The sequence below is a fragment of the Callionymus lyra genome, chromosome 11 (assembly GCF_982586985.1).
Source record: "Callionymus lyra chromosome 11, fCalLyr1.hap1.1, whole genome shotgun sequence".
Lineage (NCBI taxonomy): Eukaryota > Metazoa > Chordata > Actinopteri > Syngnathiformes > Callionymidae > Callionymus > Callionymus lyra.
In genome coordinates this window covers 8,926,622-8,949,393 of record NC_141828.1, presented here as the reverse complement: position 1 = coordinate 8,949,393, position 22,772 = coordinate 8,926,622, and the positions used below count along the sequence as shown (strand labels likewise).

The window sequence follows — 22,772 nt, the reverse complement described above, 5'->3', positions numbered from 1 at the left end:
TTTTTGTTTTGCTTATTGAGTTTTTTGTTAGTTTGATTTGCAACATAAAGGGTTAACTAGTTTTTTTGGTGATGAAGTTTTATCTCTATCGCAATATTTTTAACGGGAGACTTTTACAAAGGGGTATTTTGTCCATTACAGAATTTTAGGACCTTTTTTAAATGCTAGGAAGATAAAAAAAAACGTAATAAAAATAATAAAAAATTCAGCTGATTTAATTTTACACGCCCTTAATTGTTATATATGTTTACATATGTTCTAATGAAATGTATGTATATTTTTTTGTATTACTTAGTTAATGTAATTTTTTCTTTTTTCATTTTATGATAAAAGCCATCATTTTTTATAAAGATTTATTCTTCCTACATTAAAGCAGTACATTTAATAACAACACAAACAATAATAAATAAAGATAATTACAAATAAATCTATAAAATAATAATAATGATAATAATGGGGAAATTATTAATAATTCTAAATATATAAACAACAGAACAATAACTACAAGTATTACATTTACAAACGCACACACTACATATGTGTATTTACATAAAGTAAAAAATATCTTAAGCCCCGCCCCCTGAAAACGCTTCATATTGTCTGGAGGTTCATTCTTGGTCACCATAACCACACCCCCTCTCTGCTGTGATTGGTCAAACATCAAGGTTTGTCACTGCACGTCATTGATCCTGGAAATCTCCACCTTCAAGGGACTCGTTGTATAAACAAAGCGGGGCGTGATTACAGCTGGCCGGAAGAGGGGTGAAGCCATTATTACATCATAAAGGGCTTTACTCTCGTAACCTCTTGTTCGCCGAGATTTCAGACAGGGGGGAGAACTTTATAAAGTTCAAAAGATGGTCCTGATGAGAGACTCACTGCATCTTGGAGAGGAAACTTCAAGATTTGAAACATAAGGAGTCAAGAGAGTTTTTTATATTAGTTGACCTTTGCCTTGCTCAAGAGCACTGCCGCATGGATACCGAACAAGACGGGGGGAAATGAAGCATCCGCTGAAGTCTCACTCTGGCGGTAAAAAGTGCAACAGTGCAGTTGCTAAGCAACCGGGAAGATAATTTCCCGCCTGTCGAAGAATTCCCATCTGAAGTACACGAGGTGACACACACATGACATCACATCACACACACATACAAACACACACAGACGGGGAATTAGGTCAGACTGGAGCAGCACATCTAGTGTGAACGTGTGTGTGTGTGTGTGTGGGGGTGTGTGTGTGTGTGTGTCTTCACTTTACACCTCACTCTGGTGATAATTAGCTTTGACAAGAGAAGCTTTATTTTGGCTCGTCGGTGGCATGTTTGGATTTTTGTCGCTTTTCTTTTTTCTTGTTGAACCTTTGTGTCGAACAATATGTTTTTCACTTGATCCGTGAAAATGTTTCATATTTGTGTGATAAATATTCTTTAAAAAAAAAAAGAAACATTATTCGCCCAAGTTAAGGTAATAACAGAATAACATCAACTACATGACAGTGTAATTATTAAATAACTGATTTGTTTTTTTTATTTAACTACGTACATTAGGTCTTTATTTAACATGTTTTAAAAAATGATATTTAAATTATTATTAAATTATCATACAGTTGGGTTTTTGGTTTTTTTTTTTTTTTAATTAACTTATTTTGACATATATTTTTCAATATTTTTTCCTCACTCTTATGGTTGATTTTGTTAATATAATTTAATTTCTTAATATTCTTAATCAACTTACTCATTGTATCCAGAATGTATTCATTTTAAATATTAAATACATTATAAATAATAGATTAAAGTGGTATAAAATACATTTATTAATAGATTAAAGACAAAGTTTCTTTGCGTTAAACAAATATTTGACATTTTAAAATGTGGTCTGTTCCCAAATAAATATATATACATTTTTTATATTTAAATTAGATCCAAAATGACAATCTGGAAGATGAGTTGCTGCTTATGTCATCACCTCTTTATATTTCTCAAATATTTATTTTTGATCTGTGCTGGAGGACGTCTGGTCTAAATATAATCCATTTAAATTGATGCATATTCGGATCCAAGATGTCGACTTTCCATCCCAAAAAGAATCTCCCTCCGACCGGATGACAAGAAAAATAGTGGCGTGGTTTAGCAAGATTTAATCCAAACACGTGCAGGATTAGGAGAATAAGTGAGGCCGAGCACAGGGGGTCCACAATAGAGCTTTATTTCATCATTCATCAAAATAACAAACTCAGTATCTCGGCAAGCTACTGTAACAAACTCAGTCAGAAGTGAAACAAGAACAGGTACACTTCTATTCACACCAAGTTCCACCTGCAGCAGGTGTGAGGAGTCGACACGTTCGCCGTCGCCATGGCAACCAGACAAGTCTGAAAGAGCCTGGCGGGTTGTTTTTTTTTTTAAACGTGGTCGGTTCGCTCCTCAGTGCCCGAGGGACACGAACTTGGTGAACAAACTCGTGAGCAAATAGAACCTCGTCCTGAATACAAAAACGGGAATTATTCATGGAACATCGTTACAAAGGTCAAGAGCTGAGAAAACAAGACAAATTTTCAAATCTGAGTAGATTGTAAATTTTATTGGAAAACAAAAATATACAACTTGGAATGGATTATTTGAGGCATGACCGGAGGCCATTAAAAAAAAAGAAAAAAAAAAAAAGAAATAAAAGTTAAAGTAGTGAATAAAACATTTAAAAGCATGGTAATATTAGTCGACTTCCTGGTATATAGAACAGCAGATACAAAAAGAGTTTGTACGAGTACCGAGGAGATACACCCGTGTCATTTTTTTGCAGTAGTGCAATGCTGAGAGATTTTTCCATATATACTTTGTCCGTAGTCCATGCAGAGTTTCCGCTCCTCTACATCGTCTCCATGCCAACAGTGTTGCCAAGTGACAACCAGCCGACAGGTTTCCAATGTCGCCATGCGTGGAGGGTGCCGAGCACAAGACGGGAAGACTCGGAGTTCTTCGACCGCCAGGTTCCTCCGCGGGCTTCTGGTTGTTTGACCGTTCCGTCACTCCAAAACACCATGACAGCAAAAGAAAAGGGACATGGGGGACAAGAGCCTATGCAGTTTACATGCAGTTCCTTTGGACAGCAGAGGGGGGGTGGGACGAAGGGGCTATTAAGATTTTACAGATAAATTACACAAAGAAAAAAAGGCAAATTATTTATATACGAAATCTGTACAAGGCCTTCACTTCGCCGTCATCATTTGTACGAACTCTGCGGGAGAAGAACACAAGCGGAGGTTTAGAGTGGGACCCCCCCAAAAAAAAAATGTGGCGAGGGATTCCGAAACGAGCGACGACCCACCTTCATAGTTGACCTGACCGTCTCCATCGATGTCTGCTTCTCTGATCATCTCGTCCACCTCCTCGTCGGTCAGCTTCTCCCCCAGGTTTGTCATCACGTGACGCAGCTCGGCGGCGCTGATGTAACCGTTGCCGTCCTGAGGAGGTAGAGGGAGTGAGAGCGGTGAGTCAGCAGGTTTCGGGACCACCACCCCCCCCCCCGGGAGAAAGACAAGTCTTACCTTGTCGAAGACTCGGAATGCTTCTCTGATCTCCTCCTCGCTGTCTGTGTCCTTCATCTTCCTCGCCATCATGGTGAGGAACTCTGGGAAGTCTATCGTTCCATTTCCTGGAGGCCGCAGAAAACACACACTTAAGGTTACGCGGACTGTTGCGGAGGAAGATTTAACGCGAAGCTAAAGTCGGCGCTCACCGTCGGCGTCCACCTCGTTGATCATGTCCTGGAGCTCGGCCTCGGTGGGGTTCTGACCCAGAGAGCGCATGACTGTGCCCAGCTCTTTGGTGGTGATGGTACCATCGCCGTCCTTGTCGAAGAGCGAAAATGCCTCCTTGAATTCTGACGGGAGAGAAAGACGGAGACACTCAAGACAACGGACACTAGAAGACTCTTTCCCAACATCAGACTTGAGGTACTGTTGTTCAGGGGGTGGGGGGGAACCCACAAGGGACGACGCTCATCAAGTGCGATGAGGCCGGTGGTTGACGTGAAGTGGCGTGCAGCAGCTTGTCAGCGAACCCTCCTCCCCACCCACCCCCTCTACCATTTGCAGGGTCAAACGGTCGGGGCAACACCCTTCTTGTTACGGGACGTCCTGCTGTCACTTCACCACCCGATCCAACAACGGGACCATCTGCTCACTTAAGACTCAGAGTCAAGATGGAGGAGCTCAAATATGAATCATAAAAAAGGAACTGGGAGGAGCGGTTAGATAAACACAGATTACAGTGTCTAAGCAGACTTATTACGGCGTCATTATCCCTAAAGGCCCGTTTTTTTTGCGCCCCGACTGCACCTACAGCATTCCAGTTTAACGGGAACACACCCAGGGCAAAGGGCCGCTGCCTCCCTCTCCGCCATTAACCCCCCCCCCCACCCTCTACCAGATTACATCATTCATGACAACCAAAAAAAAGGATCCATCAAGACGTCCAACTTGTCCTTTCATTCCCACATTACAAGCAGCCTCTGCACTGCGGAGCGCCTTTAAAAACCCCCACAAAAAGGTATAAATCCACTAGATCCATAAGGCTGGTGCTGCTGGAGCAGGAAGGGGGGAGGAGGAGATGAACAGCAGCCATGTCTTACCAGCAATCTGCTCTTCTGTCAGCTGATCGGCCTGGAAGAACCCAAGAAGAAGAAAAAAAAAACACAACAATTAAAAGTGAGAACTTCGGACCCGGACAGCAGCCACTAATCCCCCCCCAGCGACGTGTCTGACCTTAGAAATTGGGGTCACCCGTTTACCGGGAGACAAACTAATCTGTGCGCGAGGATTAACAGGCACCTATGATGTGGGGGTGGCTGCAGATGTACTAACAACCTCCATCATCATCATCGTCGTCGGCTCCATTTTTTAAATCAACGCGGGTTTTTTTGGCGGTAAAAAAGGACCGCGCGCGCGGGGCTAACGTTAGCAAACACTAAAAAAAATAGCATAGTCATAGTTAAGAAATTTACTCAAATTAATATGAATCTACTGCAGTGAATTATCGACAGTGCATCGACGCCTCTTGACCAAACGATCGAGGACTTACAAGAACACGTATATAAACAGATAATCTCCGCATTTTAAAATCATTTTAACGACGTTTTTTAAAACGCAGCGCTGCGGGAGAAAAACTGTTGTCTTCCGCTCCAGACCCTCAGTGACGTCTCTCCGCGGCGTCCACGAAACGCACCGAGAAGATGTTGAAATGTTGTTTTTTTCCCTTACCATTTTTTCTTGAATTAGATGGATGTGGTGGTGGTTCACGAAGAGATCCGCGGAGCGCCTACTGCCAGGATGTAGTCCGACTGTCTGTGTGAACACGGCGGGAGGAGGAAGCCGGGCTCGCCTTTAATGGCTGTCGAGACTCCGCCTCTTTCCCGTATCCCTCCGCCGGTTTCCTCTATTTCGCCGCCGCTAAATCCACTAAAACGATCACCTAATCACGAAACGTGATCTATAACGTGATCGATAAGGTGACTTTACGACAGCGTTGAGTCGCTGGTGATGTTGAGGAATAGGAAAATACGCTGGATGTGGGATTTAGGGGAGAACTATATTGCAGCGCAGGGATACGTGCTGCTGCTCCGTGCTGAGACGCAGCACGTAGCGGAGAGGAATCGCGCTCTCTGATTGGTCGGTTTGTACCTGCAATGCGTCACTCCCTGGTCTGCATCTCTTTCCCGCAGACATCAGGCTGAAGCTCTGCATCTTCAACCAGAACATTTTTTGATCAACTGCGGATGCGTTAATAACAGGTCAACGTGTCTTTATTATAGTCTTAATGATTTGGTGCTCGGTACATTTTCACGTTGGTTTGTGTCCTCGTGTGTGTCTCTGAAGCTGCACAATTCCTCATCGAGATCATAAAACATGTACACAACCTGCCCGGGTGAGTAACGGGAAGTTCCCCGGAAGGAGCCACCCTCCTGGAGCAGAGGCCCCTCGTCATTGGTCCACATCTGCTGCAGAGGAAGGACCACTCCTCTGGGACAAACATCAGCCAATCGCGAGGGGCCCCCGGTGTCCAATCACAGGAGAACGTCGGAGTATGAAACGGGCCACACACCCACTGGAGGGTTCTGACTCCGGGTTCGAACCGTCTTTGTGGACTTTGCATTTTTATTTTCTTTCCGGGTACTCTGGTTTCCTCCCAGAGTTTAAGACATGCATCTGTTGAATCTGTCTGTGGGTCCAAACGTTTGTAGAGCAGTGGTGGGTAATTGCATATCCTCAGGGGCCACATTTTATACAGTGAATGTTGCAAAGGTGTCTTGAAGCACAAAATTAAGTGGGAATAAAAAAATAAATTAAAAAAAAGTAGTAAATATACTAACAAATATATAAGGTAAGGTAAGGTAAGGTAAAACTTTATTGATCCCTCAGGAGGTCTCCTTTGGGAAATTGTTTGTTATTGTATTTTATTTAACTCTTTAACCTTTAAAAATATGATATATATATATATATATATATATTCATTTTGATGCCAATATATACTGGCAAAACTAAAACTCATATTTAGAGACTAGTAATGATGAATAGAAACACGTTTTTATCCATCTATAATATCTAAATACAGAAACATTCTTTGATTAAACATGATCTTTCATCTCATGAGGGCCACATGTGGCCCCTGAGCTGCACTTTTCCCACTTATGGTGCCTTTTGTACATGGTTATGAAAGTCATACCACAACTCAAAGTTCGAAATTGAAGTCGTAGAGTCGTAGAGATTTTTGGCACTTTTAGTCAAGTATATATTCTAAATTATTTATATATATATATATACAGTATATATTTATATATCTACAGTTTACGACAAAGCCTTGAGTTTCTTGAAAGTTTCATTGAAATGTGTTCATCTGTTTTTGAGTTATTTCACAAATTAATAAATTCCGATTATTTTCACACCACCTCTTTGGTGGTGGTAGCTAGCATTTGGGAAAAGCCGTGCGTTTGCTTTCACTACGAACGCAATGGCTAAACAGAATGGCCCTTATTAACAATATGTAAAACGCGATAAATGTCTTATATTGATGTATTTGAGGAGAACCATGGTCACCTGCGAGAGGAACATCACCTTGATAGTTCGCATAAATGCTTTTTTCTGTGGGTGACATACAGCACTTCACTACTTTGGCTACAGTTCTCAACAGTGAACACGTTTGCTGTGTGAAGGAGGAAAATAGATGGAAGTAAATAAAAAAAAAAGTGAGGAGTCTCAGACCAGCTAAGACGGACCTCATGTAAGAATCTGCAGATATTTCCAATGACACCTCCAGGACTTGCAGAAGTTGCCGGGTGACCGCTGCCACCGGCCTGGCAACAGATGAGCGGTTGCTATGACCGTGTGCTGCATTGCTGTCAGTGTGTAATTATGCTGCCGGTGTGAATGGGGGTATCTGGTAGCACGGTTCCTCATGCCTGACTGCCTCCCTGTCTCCCAGTGACCACCTGTCTCTGGCTGCTCCTGTGGGAGATGAAGAGGAGGATGAGGATGGTGGGCGGGGTGTGTGTGTGTGTGTGTGTGTGAGGAGAATCTTGAAAGGAAAAAAGAATCTCCAGTAATACTCAACGAAACTGACGACTTCCATCTTAACATCTCGCGCGAAAAAGAAAGTTTCTTTTTGCGACGAGGTGCCGGCGATCAGCTGAGCCGCTTTTTTTTCTGTAACCTGGTTAATCTGGAGCACGTTAGTTTAGAGATTACGTAATGACAAAAGGTGGCACTTAAATCTGTCACAAGAAGCAGATAAGCCGGAGCATGTGTGAATTGTACTGGGACGTAAAAAAAAAAACGACGGCTTCACTGTGTCTGATTTACAGCGACCCATAAACTGTTGACTTCTTGGTCTATAGACATGTTGGATGGAAACCGCAGAATCTGCACTTTTCCAGTCGGCTGACATGCCCTTCAATGATCCGAGTCCCCGGGGAACCATTGAGGGTCAGAGGTGATGGTGAAGTGAAGACGATATTGGAACCCTTGAGACATGACGTAAGGCTTCATAAAACCGGAAAAAAACATTAACACCAAACGACGAAATGTTTACTTTTCTACTTCTATAAATCTTTAATCTCGGCCTTAGTGCCCTTTAACCACCGTGACGGCGTAATATCCCGACTTAATGAGTCCTTATCAGTCAAAGTCCAACCGCGCATTTCTATAAAAACCGCTTCCTTTCCCTCGCCGAAACGGGTCAAAGGTCATTTCAGTTCATCAGAGGCTACGACTAAAGTCACCCCTCCATCACCATTAACGTCACCGCGGACATCACTCCCGCTGATGGCCCGGGGAAAAAAAAAAAACGCCGTGAGATTGTCATGTTCTAAAAGCTGAATTTATCGAAGGCACCCGGCGACAAATACGAGACGATGTTTACCTGTGTAACAGAAAGACGTGGACGGCGTTATTTATTAATGACGCTTTTGTAATGCACCTGCTGGTTCCGTGCCAGCGCGGCGGATCGGCTTTCAGACCAAGAGAATGGCTCGCCTGTGCTTGGCGGACTCGTGCTAGCGTCGGTGAAAAGACCTTCTGAACATACACCGGTTGATGTGTTTGCCTAAGCTTCCACTCACATGTTCGGATGACAGATTAGCTAACAGTGTGTGTGCTTTACGTGGAGAGGGTGTGTTCTTGTGTTTATGTGTGGTGTGGTGTGTACCTCCGCGATTGACCGAAGGTTGTTTGTGCAGTTTAGCTGCATTCAAAGGCTTAACAACTCGACACCACGGGGAGTCAATATCTCGGAGTTTAGAATCTAAAATTTATGCTTGTTGTATGAAGTGGAAAACAAACAATGTTGCTCCTTAAAGTAAAGATCTTCCTTGTTTGAAGCATCACATTTCTGGATATAGAACTGAGAAGACGCCATTGATCGGAGCTCCAAGAAACTCTGGGTGACTCAAGAAGTAGACCGTCTTGGCGAGTCCGGAATCTGGTTTGTAACCTTATTTATGAAAGTACTGGTGTCATTACCCAAAGCTAGGGAACAATAGTTCAATTAACAATGACTTCTTAAGTCTAAATAACAGCAGGGGGTCCAAATAAAGCCTCTCTGATGGCTTGCTATTGGGACCCAGAGGTTGGAAGGACCTTCATGAGTCTCTTGAGCAATGACTCTGCAATAAGTCTCTCAATCATTGCACACGTTTTATGCTTTTATGAGGAGGTTCTTGATACTGAGACGCCATGACCCGGTCACTCTGGCAAGTGACAAATGGAGAGACTTTTTCTTAGCTTCTTGTTTTGGCTGGGTTTACCTTCCAGCAACACTTTTTCAGTGAGAATTCATTGGAGTTACTTAATCATGTTGGAAGCACAATTTTGGATGCAATCCTGTAATAACAACCTGTCTGATGATTGCTATTTCTTGGAGGTTTCTGGCAATCTCTGCTCTTTTATCTTTATTTTTTTCTCGATGGGTTGGCGATGTGTCCACGATTCTCTGGATACTGGCCTGGTTTCATAAAGAGAAATGCAGTGTGTTACTAATTGATCTTCTGCCCTTAACACGTCTCATGATACCTAAGGAATGGATTAGTCAAAGCTGAAAGATTCTATAATTGCAGGTTTACAACTATGACCGAACATTTTTCTCACTCTTCCTTCATTATCAGAATCTGATGAGTAAGTGAGGCCTAGTGATGTGTTGATGAAGCTTCATGAAACAGTGTTATGTTGTTTAGAGGTCAGTAGGTGACGTCATCAGTTTAAAAATGATGTTTCATTAGAACAGTTGTTCAAAACAAGGGAAAATAGTGCAGAGATCGCCATCTAGTGGACTCTTAAAATAATGACACTGTTTTATGAAGCTTCATCAGACCATCACTAGTGGGGCCCACACAAGTCTCTAGTTAACCAGGAGATCAACCACTCCTAGGTTCGCTCCCCAAGCTTGGTTTAACCTACATTAGTTCCTGGATGTCTTTCCTGGGATCAGTAAGAAGTAGTTTTTCGGTAAGTTAGGATTTGTGGTGATCAAATGCAGATTTGTGAAGTGGCCCTCAGAGCATTTTTTATCTGACTTCCTGCTGGAAACAACTTCTTATCTATACAATTCTCAATAGAACCCAGTATGAACACTCGTGCAGCGGTCATTCATTCTCCGACGCACAATTAGAAACCCACATTACTTACGGAAGGAAATGTTTAACGGTCAGAACTATTCGAGTCCAAATTTCCGCAGGGAAAACGTTGGAAAGACGAGAGAGAATCCTCACCACCGCAAAGGACACGGACAGAAGCCTTTCAAAGCGCCAACCATGGGAAGAAGACCTTTTTATCGACACCACAGACTTGGATTAACGTTGAAACTCGATGGTTATAGAAATCAGATTCAGTAATCACCATGTAAATGGGACCGTCATCCAGGCAACAATGGGTTCCGAACCCAATAGGGAATTTTAAAAATAAGTACTATGCAAAACTCGCTGACTAACTAAAGTACTACTAATGACAACAAAACACTGCAACTATTTGAATGATTTTAAGCGGTTAGCACGGTTGCGTCACAACAAGAAGGTCGCCGGTTCGCTTCCAGGGTCAGGAAGGAGCCAACCTGTGACCTTTCTGTGGTGGAGTTTGTGACCTTCCCCGTGTGTTTTACTCCAGGCACTCCGGTTTCCTCCCGCAGTCCGAAAACATACAGAGGTTGATTAAGAACTTGGGGAAATTGTCCGTAGATATTAGTGTTTGTGAAAGGCGTCCTGTTCAGGGTGTTCCCTCCCTTCTCGCCCATAGAATCTGGGATAGCCCCCCAGCACAACCCCCCATAAGGGAATAAGAGGTAAATAAATGAATAAGCCCTTCATCTTTCCTATTAATAACCTGAACAAGATACTTAAAAAATACGAGCAGATGAAACAGTTGGGTCTTCTTGCGGACGAGGGCTGAGGTACTACTGGTAGTTGGTCTCAGATATACCAGGCCCTGGATAAAAGCTGCTCAACATCAACTACTACTCAGGATCCCAGTTGACAGCCAACCACACCTCTCAGGCCTGAATGGATTTACAGCCGCACAACGAGGCATTAGCCGATAAGATCCCTCACCAGGGCCTGCCGTACAGATCCCACCGGCATGTACCTGTTACGGTGAAATGACCCAAAATTACATCATGAGACAGACATGATTAATGGCCTCAAATCTGATAAGAGGATTTCGTCGGGCCTTCTTTTTTTTTACCCCCCCCCCTCCAATCACGATGACACGGATACGGCGAAAAGACTTGCTAACCTGCGCCCCGTTTTTTTTTTTCCGAGGGGATCCGGGGGACAGAACCACTTACAGGCTGTCGAATAATCTCCCTGCGGTAGATCTTCGCTGCCTCACTTTTCATTAGCACTCATGTGCGTCTCACTCTCTCGCTCGCTGGCGCGCCTCCAGGTTGTCTGCTGCAGTCAGGAGTCCAGACGCCGCAGCCCTTCGGCAACACATGGGACGACGCGTGGAATCTTCTCGAAAAAAAAGTGTGTCACCGAGACGGAGCTCGACAGAACTTTTCTCCATCGGTTTCACTGCGGCGACGGGAAGGAAAGCTGAGAGGCACTGCGGAGGTCGGCGGGGGCAGCGGTGCGGGTGAGCGTCCTACCTCGCCACAAATAAGGCAGTGACAGGAGCGGCGTTTTTTCAGCGGCGGCCCGTCCTTGACCCCTGGCTGTCATGTGGGCCCCCGCTCTGTCTCTGCAGTGGCTGGGACCCGCAAGACTGCCTCGCTCAGATGAGCTCATTTTTTCTTGCAGGGAGGGGGGCGCTGCTGCACCGCAGGCTGAGGACACGTTCAGATGGAAGGGCTGCAGAGCAGGTGTCCAGTCATCTGTGTGTGTGTGTGTGTGTGTGTGTGTGTGTAAGCCTACTCATAATGATTGATCTGCCATGTGTGCAAAACTCACTTCTGACACCTGCCGGCGATCCTTGAAACTACAGCTAGACGCATCACTGCATAGTCGATTTAAATTTTATGTACCTTTTATATAAAAACAATGTTGGAGGGAAAAAAAAGTGTGACCTGAAAAAAACAAATCGTTTTAATGAGAACATAAATAATTTGTTCCACTTTAAAAAAAAAATAGAGTAATGGTCTTAATACTAATATAATATTAGGAGTATATTAATATAATATAATGAATGAATGAATGCTTTATTCCGAACATGTGTAGGTCCATAAGAATATGAACTTCAGACAATAAAACAAAACCAATGAGATTAGACAAACAAAGATAGCGATAGTCAAAACAATTATAGTCAAACAATAATGATATGAAGCCATATGTCATCGAATATAATGTATATCATGGAATATAATATAATATTAGTAATATTATATACTAATATAATATAATATTAGTAATTTAGTATATACAATAATATTAGTAATATTATATTATACTCCATGATATTCCAAAAACGTGTATTTAATTAACATTCACACACAAGCCATCACTCAAACATATACAGAAGCCACGGTCTTAAGCAGGCAAGTTCCTAAACAATGTATGTATTTATGTTTTAATAATTTATTTCGTTTTATTTCGTTCTTATATGATATGAAATGATATATACAATGTCCAAGAATGCCTCCTTAAATTTCTAACTTTCAAAAAGGGATTTTGGTGAAACAAAAAACATTATTTCTAAAACCTAATTGACATTTATGTCCCAAATTGAATTTATTAAAAATGACTGTCAATGAAAAGATAATTACAACAAGAAGAATTTCCCCCAAATGTCTTAAATAATGAGAATCTCTTATGTTTTCCAGCGCACAGTATACATGTCTTCCTATAGAACCACCCATGAAACAACAGACCATCATGTTCTACAAACTCTCGCCTCCTTCTAATGAGCGCGGCCTCCACTCAGCCTCGTAAAGGTGCTGGATCTCTAACCAAAGCATCCATTAAGGGGGCGGAGCGGCTCACTCCGAGGTTGTCGGGGTGTAATTGAAAGATTACTGGTTATTGCCAGACTCATCCAGTCGGGCGTCGCACGTTAGCCCTCGCTGTGAACTGTGATTATTCCTGATGAGCAAATTGTCAGACACATCCATCGCCGGCGGAACAAGGTGTTCACGACCGGGTTCACAAACCGCGACACCTTGAGCCCGGTGACGGTACTGGTTCGACTCATCCGTCCGCTCCTCCCTGTCCGATGTTGAGTCACCGTTTCCAGTGATTGTCTGTGAAACGGGTCACACGTGGGTCGGTTCTGTACAGGAGACCTTGATGGTCCGGCTGCACAATATGTGACAATGGTCTGGAAAAGCGCTATACAAATACAAATTACTTACTTACTTACTTACAATCCATGTATAAACTTGTCCTTCAGTCCAACCTCAACATTTCTTTTGCATTAACTGCTTAAGAACAACCGTCTTCTAAAAGGAACATACCAGACACACTATGGTATTATTGTTATTATTGTTATCAATGTGCCACTGATTTACAGTAGAAGTGTGCTTCAGTTAATCATGTCACTTCCTGTTTACAAGTTTTAAAAAAAAAAAAAGTTTATGTATCTGTGTTGGTCATTGACGGTGTCGTCAAAATATTACATCTCGTCGCCACAGAATCTAATTTTAAATGGCTCACTCTTTCAATGGGTTTATTTAGTGCAACACAATGTTAGCTATTCTTGCTAACGATAGCTAGCGCTAAGTAGTGATGTGTTGATGAAGCTTCATGTTGTTTAGAGGTCAGTAGGTGGCGCCATCAGTTTAAAAATGATGTTTCATTAGAACAGTTGTTCAAAACAAAGGAAAATAGTGAAAAGACCGCCATCTAGTGGACTCTGAAGATAATGACAATGTTTCATGAAGCTTCATCTAGACCATCACTGGCACAACTAATATACACTATAGCAGGATTACTGTTTATTTAGCGGATTTAGTGTAAAAACAGAATAAACAGTATCTTCGGGCTTCTACCTACGGTTAGCATTAAGGAGGCCATTTTGTGTACTGATCTGTGGTTTTACACAAACTACAAGCACTCAGAGAGACTTCCACGAAGTAGAGTTGGTCTGATGAAGCTTTATGAAGCAGCGTCATTACTTTCAGGGTCCACTAGATGGCAGTCTCTGCACTATTTTTAATGTTCTAATAAAACATCATTTTTAAACTGATGGCGCCACCTACTGACCTCTAAACAACACCATCACTATTTAAAAGCTGTTGGAGTCGACTGTATCCTCTTGTCCTCAGTGATCACGGGACATAATAATGGCTGCCATCTAGCTGACCTCTAAACAACATGACACTGCTTCATGAAGCTTCATCAACACATCACTACCACGCAGCTGCTCATTTACCCCAATATTGTGAATTTTTTTTTCATTTTATTTGTATAATTTACAAGCTTTTTCGGCATTTGAAATAACCTTGATAGCAATGAGCTGTGACAGCAGGGGGCAGTAGCACAAGGTCAACCAGAATAATGTTCTTAAAAATCTGCAGCTCCAAGAAATTGAAAATGTATTTCTCTTGCCAGTGTTTCTATGGATCATATATTCAGTTCTAATGTGATTCACAAAGTTCCGCGCGACCGGAAAGGCTGCTCAGCAGTTTGAAAATGGACACTTCATTCGCACCTTTAAATCACCGTGACAATAACCTGGGACCGGACGGAGCTGGGGCGCCGTAAACAGAAGTACAAGTCAGCAGTCTGACACCGGGTCCTCTATCACCAGCTAATGCTGGGATCAGAAAGTCTGTTGGCTCGGACTCAGCTGGAAACTAAAGACCACTGCAGTGTTTTTGTTCCCATCAGCCATCAGCCAAGAGATTGTTCGCTTCTGCTGGGTCAGACTCCGGCGGTAAACAGTGAGCCCGCCAGAAAAACTTCCCGATCAAACCCGGGGGGGGGAGCTCGTCTTTCAGCGGGAAGGACGGGATAAAAAGATGGACTTGCGGAGGAAACTGGTTGAAACGATGGTTGATTTTTATTCAGGGTCATAAATTAAGAGAGTTCTTGTCGTCATCGGTAGCGTTGTCGCGGCGCGTAGTCGTCGATGACCCGCGGGCTGCTGTGGGTGAAGTAGTGGAGGGCCGGGTCGGCGTGGTTGAAGGGGGGCGGCGGCGGGTACTGGTCCCGGGGGTGGTCCGGCAGCAGGTAGGGCAGACTGAAGAGAGAGGAGGGAAACAAGACGTGAGCGATGGAGGTTTAGACCTTTAAAAAGACCAGTTGGTGGTTCAACAAGTAAATATCAACAATACGATTTATCGTTTGTGTGACAGAATTTTGTAACACTTTCTTTTTCTATTGGCAATTTTTACATGACGCTCAAGTTACATTTAATTTCTAGACAATTCCCTTGTGTTGTCTATGGGTCAAGGTGACCCAAAGGCCCGAAAAGAAATGTTTTTGTGGTATCCCTTGTGTTATATCTGGGTCGAGGTCGTCAGTATTTTGTTACACTTTCTTTTTCTATCGGCGATTTTTACACGACACTCAAGTTACATTTAATTTCTGCACAATTCCCTTGTGTTGTCTCTGGGTCAAGGTGACCCAAAGGCCCGAAAAGAAAGGTTTTTGTGGTATCCCTTGTGTTATATCTGGGTTGAGGTCGTCTGAATTTTGTTACACTTTCTTTTTCTATCGACAATTTTTTACACGACGCTCAAGTTACATTTAATTTCTACACAATTCCCTCGTGTTGTCTCTGGGTCAAGGTGACCCAAAGGCCCGAAAAGAAAGGTTTTTGTGGTATCCCTTGTGTTATATCTGGGTCGAGGTCGTTGGAATTTTGTTACACTTTCTTTTTCTATCAACAATTTTTTACACAATGCTCAAGTTACATTTAATTCCTAGACCTTTTAAAATAGTGTTCATTCTTTCTACCTTTGGTTCTGATTTTCGGAAATGCTAAATATAAATCGGATATACATATTAATTTATTTATATATATATATTTACTTATTATAATACAATCCCCTTTTAGTGTTTTTTTGCACAAATAAAAGAGAACTGTTACAAATTATTATGCCTTGTGTTGTCTCTGGGTCAAGGTAACCAAAAGGCCCGAAAAGAAATGTTTTTGTAGTATCCCTTGTGTTATATCTGGGTCAAGGTCGTCAGAATTTTGTTACACTTTCTTTTTCTATCGACAATTTACACACTACGCTCAAGCTTTAATTTCTAGACCTTTTAAAATAGTGTTTATTCTTTCTACCTTTGGTTCTGCTTTTTGGAAATGCAGAAAATAAATCGGATATTCATATTTATTTATTTAAATACATTTTTTTTATATCCATATGAACAAACATTTTACTTGTTTTTATGTCTATATCTCTATTTCTAATCGCTTGTTTGTTTCCCAACTATGGCACTGTGTGCTTTCCATAATTCAGTCATTAAAAAAATCATTTTATGCGATTATTTATTTCATAATAGCCATTCAACTCCATTTACATGCAGTTTAAAGTATTTAGATAAATTGTGTAACTTTTATTCTCTATTTTCCGAATCGTGGCACACTATGAGGTAAAACGAGATGAGCAAATAGACAATTTGGTAAAAAAGTTTGAAGCAATTTGCAGTTTTTTAAACACAAAATGTACGTATTTTGCGATTGATATACACATTTACACGTGTGTATTTATTAGTGATGGTCTGATGAAGCTTCATGAAACAGTGTTGTTTAGAGGTCAGTAGGTGGCGCCATCAGTTTAAAAATGATGTTTCATTAGAACAGTTGTTCAAAACAAAGTAAAATAGTGCAGAGACGCCATCTAGTGGACTCTGAAAATAATGACACTGTTTCATGAAGCTTCATCAACACATCACTAGTATTTATTTCACAATAGCCATTTAAAGGACCGTCTTTTTTCCCGCTTCATTGTGGTACTCTGGGTACTCCATATTGTCAGCTCTTGAAATGAAAGAGTTCTTCTTCCTCCACTCGACTAAATGTCTAAAGATGAAGCTCCAGGTTCTACAAACTTCAGCTGATCAGGATTTTCCGTCGCATCATTTCGTTAATAAACGAAACTTCAACGTCGATCTTTCTTTTGAAGTTTAAGAAGTTCTTCTCCACGACTGAGAGCGTCACGAGTGAACAGACATCTTATGAGGTCATTTATGTAAATGTACGGACGGGCAGAAGTTGTTGTGGAACATTCGGCCTCATGAATATTCACGCCTGCACAGATTCTCTCGGAGCCGACGATGAAACGTTCTGTTGTCTGATCCTGTTTTTGTAGATTTTTTATTTCAGCTGGAACTTCAACTAGGACCTTATTATATTTACAGAAATTAATATTTAAAAAACATGTTGTTGTGATCGTTATTTGACCATCAGAAATATTTATTATTACTATTTTGTCTTAATTTATTATTTTAGCATAAACACAACATTTTGAAGTTTATATTAAATATTACTCATATGAATTTATGTTTCATGCTTTATATATTGTTATTTAGTACATTATTATTGTTACTGCAATAATACAATCACCTTTTAGTGTTTTTTTTTCCCAAACAAAAGAGAATTGTTTCAATTGATTAACCCTTGTGTTGTCTCTGGGTGAATGTGACCCGAAGGCCAGAAAACAAATGTGCTTGAGGTATCCCTTGTGTTATATATAGATCAAGGTGACCTGAATGCCAAAAAACAAATGTGTTTATGGTATCCCTTGTGTTATATCTGGGTCAAGGTGACCCGAAGGCCAGAAAACAAATGTGTTTGTGGTATCCCTTGTGTTATATCTGGGTCAAGGTGAGCCGAAAGCCATAAAACTAGTGTTTTTGTGGTATCCCTTGTGTTATAGCTGGGTCAAGGTGACCCAAAGGCCAGAAAAAAAAGTGTTTGTGGTATCCCTTATGTTATATCTGGTACAAAGGTGACCTAAAGGCCAGAAAACAAATGTGTTTGAGGTATCCCTAATGTTATATCTGGTACAAAGGTGACCTAAAGGCCAGAAAACAAATGTGTTTAAGGCATCCCTTATGTTATATCTGGGTCAAGGTGACCCAAAGGCCAGAAAAAAAAAGTGTTTGAAGTATTCCTTATGTTATATCTGGGTCAGGGGGACCCAAAGGCCAGAAAACAAATGTGTTTGAGGTGTCCCTTGTGTTGTTTCTGGGTCAAGGTGACCTAAAGGAATTCCACAGACACCTTTGAGTTTACACAAGGGTCAATAATACATCCATAAATACTGTTAAAATGATGTCCTATTATTTATTTGCCGTGAATTATATATATTTTAAATATTGTTTCACCTACACTCAGCGTCTTCTTCATCACATATATTCTGGAGAGTCACAGGAGACTTTAATCCTAAACCTCTTGTCCTTGTCGTTTGACTCTTTCATCCATACCATCACAAACTATATAATCCCACAATGGTGCTCCAGTAAATCCATAGGGTCGCGCACAAAGTGGCGAAAGAAAGCAGGACAGTCATTGGTGGGATTAGGCTGCACATCTGTGTGAGAACAAACATCCCCTTTTTTGACAACCACTCTAGAAGATTATTACCTCCACAGATAGTGCTGACCACAGACTCGAGGTACATCCCTGTCCTCTGGGCTCGGATGAATTAATGCACCGCGACTTGTCGTCGAAGATCAGAATTTTGAACGATGGTCGTGTCAAGAAAAGGTTGCAGCGAAAAGTGTTGCGTTCTCCGCTACTTGTGTAAGAGCACAGACCCCTGCCAAGGAGCTCATTTCAATCTATATACAATGTGTTTTCCCCCATTACTATTGCAAGGCATTTTTTTGATTTAAAATGTACATTTTTAAGCATTTGAAAAATGAATTACACCATTAAAAGTTAATCTAAAATGTCTTTTTTGTTCCCATTATCGATATTAATCTATCCATTTTCTACCGCTTAATCCCTTCTGGGTGTCGCGGGGGGGCCGGAGCCTATCCTTGTTTCTTCGGGGGAGAGCTTTGGAGGGACACCCTGGACAGGATGCCAGTCTATCACACAACCATTCACACACACACTCATACCTACAGACTTTTTCCCCGTAAGTGGAGAACTTGGGGATATATCAATATCAATCAACTTCCTGTATGTTTTTTGGACTGTGGGAGGAAACCGGAGTGCCTGGAGTAAACCCACGCAGCACGGGGGGAGAACATACAAACTCCACACTGAAAGGTCACCTAGTTTCCTACCTCCGGACCTGGAAGCGAACCGACAACCTTCTTGCCGTGAGTCGTTCGCCCGTTATCGACATTATCAATATTTTGAATAATTATTAAATTGTAAATAAATCTTCCAGTGGGCCTTTAAAGACTTTGTATCCTCTCAAAAACATCTAAAAATACATCAGTACCCCCAACTTAGAGGCCTGGTTACGAAGTCGCAAGAATCCTGCGTGTGATTAGACTCTCAAAACGACTTCTCCACCCAGTGTTGTGAGCTGCACTGAACCCTGCTTCACCCTGACCAGAGGAGCTGCTGACCTACCTAGAAACACTTTAGCTATCTCCAGGGAGGTCGTGTTCTCCCGCATGTTTGCCGCTTATTAAACATCCTTCTTTTTTTTGTTGTTGCAAAAAATGCAGCAAAACGATTCTAATGAGACCGGAGTCGAGAAGGGGAGACAGGAAGTGCCTCCATCTCTGGAGCGGCGGGAAAACTATCCGGGGGAACGAAGAACTCGCAACAAGGTCGACGAGTTTAAGATGAAGGGAAAACAAATCCGGGAAAACATCGCGACGGCGCCGCAACATCTCGCCAATCGCCGATCACGCGAGGGATGAAATGTTCCGATAAATGCGCGGCGAGAACATCCGCGGCGAGAACATCCGCGGGCGAGATAACGCTGCAACCGATTTTAATCTTCAGAAGATAAAGAGATGGTATCGACGCCGTGACTTGGCAGGAGCCACGAGGTTCCCATGACCGTTTCACTGGACGTCACGCTGGATGGAAGTCTTGTCGTTCACATGTGTCTCATGCATCACCACAGTTTTAATCGTTAATCTACCATCAGAATATCCAAGAGACTCAGGACCAAAGAAGCGAAGGCCAGTACTTCAAATAAAAGTTCACCCAGAATTCTGATTTCACTCATTTTCTACTCACCCTCATGTCGACTAATGGTTGGGATTATTTTCAGAGTAATCTGTTTCTATTTGAAGTTACAGACAGAAAAGTATATGACGGTCGCGACTCGGGATCACTTTTCTTCGGCCAAAAATACACACTAAAAAACTACCCATGCTGCTCTTCTTTAATGTCCATCTAGTATTGAAGCCTCGACAAGAGAAAGTCATTGTAAGTCCTATTTTAAACATGTTTTTTAGCGGAAGATCCCGGTCTATCGGTTTCGAGGTCTACCCTGAGATACTTGGAGCTTCTGGTACAAACAACCTTAAAATACATTTTGGAACAATTTGGGAATGTTGGCGATTTAATACAACACAAGTTACAGATGAGTATTATGGAGGGATTTGCATAAATTTGGATTTATTTTTGTCTACAACTAGTGATGGTCTGCGGAGCTTCATGAAACAGTGTCATGATGTTTAGAGGTCAGTAGGTGGCGCCATCAGTTTGAAAATGATGTTTCATTAGAACAGTTGTTCAAAACAAAGGAAAATAGTGCAGAGACGCCATCTAGTGGACTCTGAAAATAATGCCACTGCTTCATAAAGCATAACCATCACTTTATCAAAACAGTGCTTATCCATTTTGTTATCTCAGGGTCAAAGTGACCCAAAGCCCCAAAAACAAATCCCCTGTGTTGTCTCTGGTTCAAGGTGAAAGATCTCCCTTTACTTCCAGAAATATGCCTCATTTGTTTTCGGGCCTTCGGGTCACCTTGACCCAGAGATAACACAAGGAATCGATGGATGGACTTTATTAATCACTCTGGAGATCTACTTTGGGAAATTGGGTTTTGCAGTTCACTGCAGACGATAGTTTCATAAAAACAAGAACAACGTTCAAATAAAGAATAAAGTGTAAGGGATGACAACGTGCAAATATAAAGAAAATATATCGAAGGAAATAACACAAAGAAAAGTACTCTTTCACTTTACTCGTGCCCTCAAATTGAGAGTTATAAAGTCTAATAACACGAGGAATGAATGGGTCCCTGAGTCTATTAGTGTTGCATCATGGGAGGATCATTCGTGCTCCATCTGCTTCTCTGTTCACTGATGAGAGTGTTCGGAGGATGAAGGCTAAAGACATTCCTAAAGTTTTTATAAAATTGTATGCTTTAAATAGGTTTCCATAGCAACAAACTGGGTCTACTGTATGTTCTGTAAGTTTTATACTGCATACAAAACATTTGACAATTTTCATTTGGGTAGATTGAACCAAAACCAAAACTTCCATTTTCGGTGGACGAGCACCAATATAGTAGTCAATTAACAACACAAACAGATCAATGACACATTTTGAGTCACTAAATACTAAAATGTTTTTAAATTTTACACTTAGCTAGTTGGCTTTTGCCCATAAACACTCTCAAAGCGAGCACCTTGTAATGTTTCACATTGAGTGACGGAAAGTTATGACAAGATACCTCAGCCTAACCAAATTTTTTTTCGTTGAATTTAAGAGAAAATTGTCAGAGATTGGCTCGTGAAAATGTGGCTTTCCAGCACCACCACGTACTGATGGCAGTAGGCCGTGAATCAGCGCGCCATCTGGACCATGAGGCGCTCTGTGTTCTCTCTGCCACTTAAACCAGAAAAAGAGACATTACTCACTCTCCTGAGACTGATTTCCTGCAGCAGTAGAAGCAGGCGATGGCAGCCAGCAGCAGCAGGAGCAGGAGAGGGATGCCGATGCCCAGAACCAGACCCAGAATCAGGTCCAGTTTCACGTCCTTCGATTTCTTCGTTTCTGCGAAGCCCAACGTCAGGTCATATAAGTTTCTTTGTCTGGGCCGTGATCAGCTACAGTTGGTGACCATCGGTACCACTAGTTTTTAACCCTCGTGTTACCTCAGGGTCAAGGTGACCCTGAGATAACACAAGGGTTAGGTATTTTTCAAAGCTACATTTTTAAGACCTGCACAAGCCAACATGAGTACTTTGATTGACCCATTGGGGGACTCGATTTCTCCACCGCAGCAGCACAGGGAGCTTCAACAATCGTTCTTATAGTTTTTCACACTTTTAAATCAGCGTCATCAACCTCTCTGGTGAACTCACCTAAAACGCACGACTGGCTTTTGTCCACATCCGTGGTGCCGTTGCAGACACACCTGTAGCCTCCGTAGGTGTTGATACATTTGGCCGGATGCACACACGCCACCTCCTGGGCCTCGCATTCATCCAGATCTGTGGACAAAAAAGATTTAGAAATCACTTTCGTTAGAAAAAAACCCCAACAGGTTACCGTTGACTTCGATGGTCCGGATGTCGTAGTGCGTGCTGACTCTGGACAGGTACTCCCGGATGTACCAGTGCGGGGTGTCCGTGGACACGTTGATGAGATACTCCGACAGCTGCTGCTGGGCCAAGCTCTGGCCTTTGCTGCTGGCGTTGTAGAATTTATTCTGGAAACCCATCGACATGATGTCCACCATCTGCGCAGGAGAGACGTGTCAGTCGAGGCCTCAACAGTAGTGATGGGTTGATGAAGCTTCATGAAGCAGTGTCATGTTGTTTAGAGGTCAGTAGGTGGCGCCATCAGTTTACAAATGATCTGATGTTTCATTCATAACACAGGAAAATAGTTCAGAGACCGCCATCTAATGGACTCTGAACGTCATGACACTGCTTCATGAAGCTTCATGAAACAGTGTCATGTTGTTTAGAGGTCA

At 42.1% G+C, this 22,772-nt stretch overlaps 2 protein-coding genes across 2 annotated transcripts in view; both read right to left on the bottom strand.

Annotated features, from left to right (window-relative positions):
• Positions 1 to 2,189: 2,189 nt before the first annotated feature.
• On the bottom strand, positions 2,190 to 5,375 carry calm2a (calmodulin 2a (phosphorylase kinase, delta)). Its single transcript, XM_087801994.1, has 6 exons — positions 5,258 to 5,375; positions 4,630 to 4,660; positions 3,736 to 3,879; positions 3,545 to 3,651; positions 3,325 to 3,460; positions 2,190 to 3,234 (listed from the first exon to the last, which is right to left on the bottom strand). The coding sequence occupies exons 1-6, from the start codon at positions 5,258 to 5,260 to the stop codon at positions 3,206 to 3,208; spliced, it is 450 nt and encodes a 149-aa protein (XP_087658120.1). The 5' UTR covers positions 5,261 to 5,375; the 3' UTR covers positions 2,190 to 3,205.
• Positions 5,376 to 15,006: 9,631 nt separating this feature from the next.
• LOC148069171 (uncharacterized) overlaps positions 15,007 to 22,772 on the bottom strand; it is a 29,075-nt gene continuing 21,309 nt past the window's right edge. Inside the window, exons 22-25 of the mRNA XM_087803263.1 lie at positions 22,346 to 22,535; positions 22,142 to 22,287; positions 21,712 to 21,839; positions 15,007 to 15,151 (exon numbers count right to left, since the gene is read on the bottom strand). Coding sequence (XP_087659389.1) covers positions 15,007 to 15,151; positions 21,712 to 21,839; positions 22,142 to 22,287; positions 22,346 to 22,535 — 609 coding nt within the window. The remainder of the gene's footprint in view (positions 15,152 to 21,711; positions 21,840 to 22,141; positions 22,288 to 22,345; positions 22,536 to 22,772) is intronic.